We start from the raw sequence: 3,764 nt of genomic DNA, 5'->3' as shown, positions 1-3,764 counted from the left end.
CAGATCTGCACGTCCCCGTCCCCCCAAATAGCTAGCAATCCAAAACAGTCCAGTGGAGCCTGAGCGGTGGGTGTCACCTTCTGACACACTTCCGGTGATGTCAGGGGTGTGTGGCATATGCAAATGAGTTATGCAAATGAGTTATGCTAATGAGCTCCTGCACCTCCTTTTCTACGAAATGACCCCTGCTAGTAAATGCATGTGTTTTTGTATTCTATAAGTTTCAACTAGGTGTATCAGACTTCTTCCTTACCCTTGCAGAGCTCTGTGGGAACTTGACAAACCCCCTCCACCTTGCGCGCGCATGGCATTTTTAAGCTGGATCCAACCTCGGGGGTTGCTCTTCCCTCCACTGCACTTCTAAAGCGTGTCCTTTCCTGACCCTCCGCTGACCACCTCTGCTGTGTTTGGTTTCCTGTCCCGAGAATGTTCTCCTCCACTTCTGATGGCCGCCTCCTCTGAAGCCCCTGTGCTTCTCTCCTCGGTGCCCTTCATCCTACTCGTGGTTTTGTACCTGTCTTAAGCATACCTCCCTTTTGTTCATTGGTTTATCCTTCATAGCCCTTCGGAATGCCTTGCTGTCATTGCTTAGTTCTCATGGCCCTTTCTCGCACGCCCAGGGAAGTGCTGATTGCCACTTTGGGGCCAGGAAGTCATTTTTCTCCAGGCCGGTTTTGCCAGGGATCTTGGAGGTTTTTTGTCATCTTCTGGGCGTGGAACAGGGGTCACTGGGGGTGTGGAGGGGGGGGTATTTGTGAGTTTCCTGCCTTGTGCAGGGGGTTGGACTATGTTTCCCCCTCTCCAGTTTTGCGTTCTCTCTTTTTTCCTGTGTTTCTGCCCATCCTGTTGTGTTTTCCACATTTCTGAAATTGCCCATTCCATTGCGACGAGGAGTTTGAGATTCCCTTTTTGAACAAAGGCATATATGTCTTTCCTCATCTGTAACTGCAAAATAGTAAAAAGCCCGGTAGCGCCTTTAAGACTAACAAACTTTATTGTAGCATAAGCTTTCGAGAAACACAGCTCTCTCCGTCAGCTGACGGAGAGAGCTGTGTTTCTCGAAAGATTATGCTACAATAAAGTTTGTTCGTCTTAAAGGCGCTACTGGGCGTTTTGCTATGCTGCAGCCACAGACTATCACGGCTAACTCCTCTGGATCTGTGTACCCCCAAAGGAACAGATATACACAATTACATATTTGTCAAGAGGAACTTCCCATATTCTGTATCCTTGAAACCCAGATCTTGCCTCCTCCATTTTTTTCCCAGCTCTTGAGGATCCAGCTGTACCACATGAAGAACATGTTTAAGACCTGCCGCCTCGCAAAAACGTAAGTGGGGAGCCAGCATGGTACAGTGGGTAGAGTGTCAGAATAGGCTCTGGGAGACCCAGGTTCGAATCCCCACTCCGCCACAGAAACTTGCTGGGTGATCTTGGGCCATTTGCACGCTCTTAGTCTAATCTACCTCGTAGGGTTGTTGTGAGGATAAAACCATAACTATTGCGTGCTTAAGATAGACTAAATCTACAAAACATTATACCATCCATCCATCATTGGTACATAGATAATTAAAGGAGAACAATTACACGAGTCTATAAATGTCCTCTTACCCCAAAAGTAAGCAGGTCACAGGCAAGGAACCCTTAAATGTCCTCTTACCCCGTGGCTCAGCGGCAGAGCCTCTGCCTGGCATGCAGAAGGTCCCAGGTTCAGTCCCCGGTATCTCCAGTTAAAAGGACCAGGCAGGAGGTGATGGGAAAGACCTCCGCCTGAGACCCTGGAGAGCTGTCAAGAGGGGCCATGGCTCAGTGGAAGAGCCTCTGCTTGGCATACAGAAGGTCCCAGGTTCAGTCCCCAGCATCTCCAGTTAAAATGTTGTAATATTGTGTATAACTCTTTATTTGTTAAAACAATAAAATGTTTTTCAAAAAACAAAAAATAGCTCAGGAGTGGAATGGGCTGCCTAGGGAGGTGGTGAGCTCCCCCTCACTGGCAGTCTTTAAGCAGCAAGGACTTCCAGTGAAAAACAATGACAGTCATTCAGTTAACACGAGAGATCACACGCGGTTTTCTCTGCCAAGCGGTTCTTAAAGGGAAACACTCTCAATTCAGCCGTCTGACTCCTTTTTCTTCCAAACAAAATATCAACACGAGGTTCTGGCTGGTTGGTATATTTATAGTCTAAAATACAGTAAGAGCAGTCGAAGATGTTCCGGCTATACAGACTTTTCGTAAATCCTTTATCGAGGCTGGACTTATCATTAGAGCCAAGCGCCTCATTAGAGAGATTGACGCTGTGCCAGAATCAGGAGCTTCAGCGCTGGAAATTGAGTCTGTAGGCATGGCTTCATGATAAGTCCAGTCTTGATACAAGGATTTATTTGGCTTAAGACCTCTGGTCAATGAAGAAGAAGAAGAAATTGGATTTATTCCTCGCCCTTCACTACCCAAGGGAGTCTCAGAGCCGCTTACAAACTCCTTTCCCTTCCCCTCCCCACAACAGACACCCTGTGAGGTGGGTGGGGCTGAGAGAGCTCTGACAGAAACTGCTCTTTTTCAAGGACAGCTCTTATCAGAACTATGACTTGCCCAAGGTCATCCAGCCAGGTGCAAGTATAGGAGTGGGGAATCAAACCCGGCTCTCCCAGATTTATGAAAAGTCTATAGCCTGAACAGCTTCGACTGCTTTTACTGTATTTTGGAATATAAATATATAAATCAGCAAGGACCTTGTGTTGATACTCTGTTTGGAAGCAAAAGGAGTCAGATGACTGAATTGGGAGTGTTTACCTTTAAGAACGACTTGGCAGAGAAACTGCGTGTGATCTATAGTGTTAACTGAATGACAGTCTTTAAGCAGCAGCTGGACAAACACTTGTCAGGGATGTTCTAGGCCAGGGGTGTCGAACTCATTTGTTACAAGGGCTAGATCGGACATAAATGAGACCTCGTTGGGCCAGGCCGTGCGTGCCATAAAATCTAATGCCAGGGAGCGGAGAGATAAACGTTATAAAGGACACAAACGCAAAGGGTTTTTTTAAACTTAAAATAAAAACATGCTTAAAACATCAGCACGCTTGCAGTATTTTGTTTATTTAACAGTGTCTGATAACGGGCACCTCTGGCTCTGAACGACTGCACCAGAATGTCTCGCGCTGCTGCAATCTTGAGTATACTTTCCGGGTGTGTATCTGTAAGCTGCAAACCTACGATGACACAGCAGCAGCAGACCGGAAGAAGCAGCAGAGGGCAGCCAGTTCCACCACGGGCCCCATAGAAACCCTACCGGGGGGGGGGAAGTAACGTGGGCCCTGGGCCGCATGTTTGACACCTCTGCTCTAGGCTGATCCTGCATTGACTGGGCGCTTGGACTAGATGGCCTTCATAAGAACATAAGAGACGCCAATGTTGGATCAGGCTAAAGGCCCATCCAGTCCAACACTCCTTGTCACACAGTGGCCAGAAATACCAGGTGCCATCAGGAGGTCCACCAGTGGGGCCAGGACACTAGGAGCCCTCCCACTGTTGCCCCCCCAAGCACCAAGAATAGAGAGCATCACCTGCCCCAGAGTTCCTACGTATACCTTGTGGCTAATAGCCACTGATGGACCTCTGCTCCAGATGCTTATCTAATTCCCTCTTGAAGCCGTCCGTGCTTGTAGCTGCCACCACTTCCTGTGGCAGTGAATTCCACGTGTTCATCGCTCTTTGGGTGAAGAAGGACTTCCTTTTATCCCTTCTAACCCGACTGCTCATCAATTTC

The 3,764-nt window shown here is 47.9% G+C and overlaps 1 protein-coding gene across 1 annotated transcript in view; it reads left to right on the top strand.

Moving 5' to 3' along the window:
- RUBCN (RUN domain and cysteine-rich domain containing, Beclin 1-interacting protein) overlaps positions 1-3,764 on the top strand; it is a gene marked incomplete at both ends in the record, with an annotated part of 50,334 nt that overhangs the window by 43,978 nt on the left and 2,592 nt on the right. The window contains one exon of the mRNA XM_015425971.1: positions 1,269-1,330. Within this exon, the coding sequence (XP_015281457.1) occupies positions 1,269-1,330 (62 nt within the window). The remainder of the gene's footprint in view (positions 1-1,268; positions 1,331-3,764) is intronic.

Source organism: Gekko japonicus, unplaced genomic scaffold (assembly GCF_001447785.1).
Source record: "Gekko japonicus isolate JY-2015 unplaced genomic scaffold, Gekko_japonicus_V1.1 scaffold3730, whole genome shotgun sequence".
Taxonomy (NCBI): Eukaryota; Metazoa; Chordata; class Lepidosauria; order Squamata; family Gekkonidae; genus Gekko; species Gekko japonicus.
Note: the sequence above shows the minus strand (reverse complement) of the source record. Positions and strands in the feature narration are given on the sequence as shown.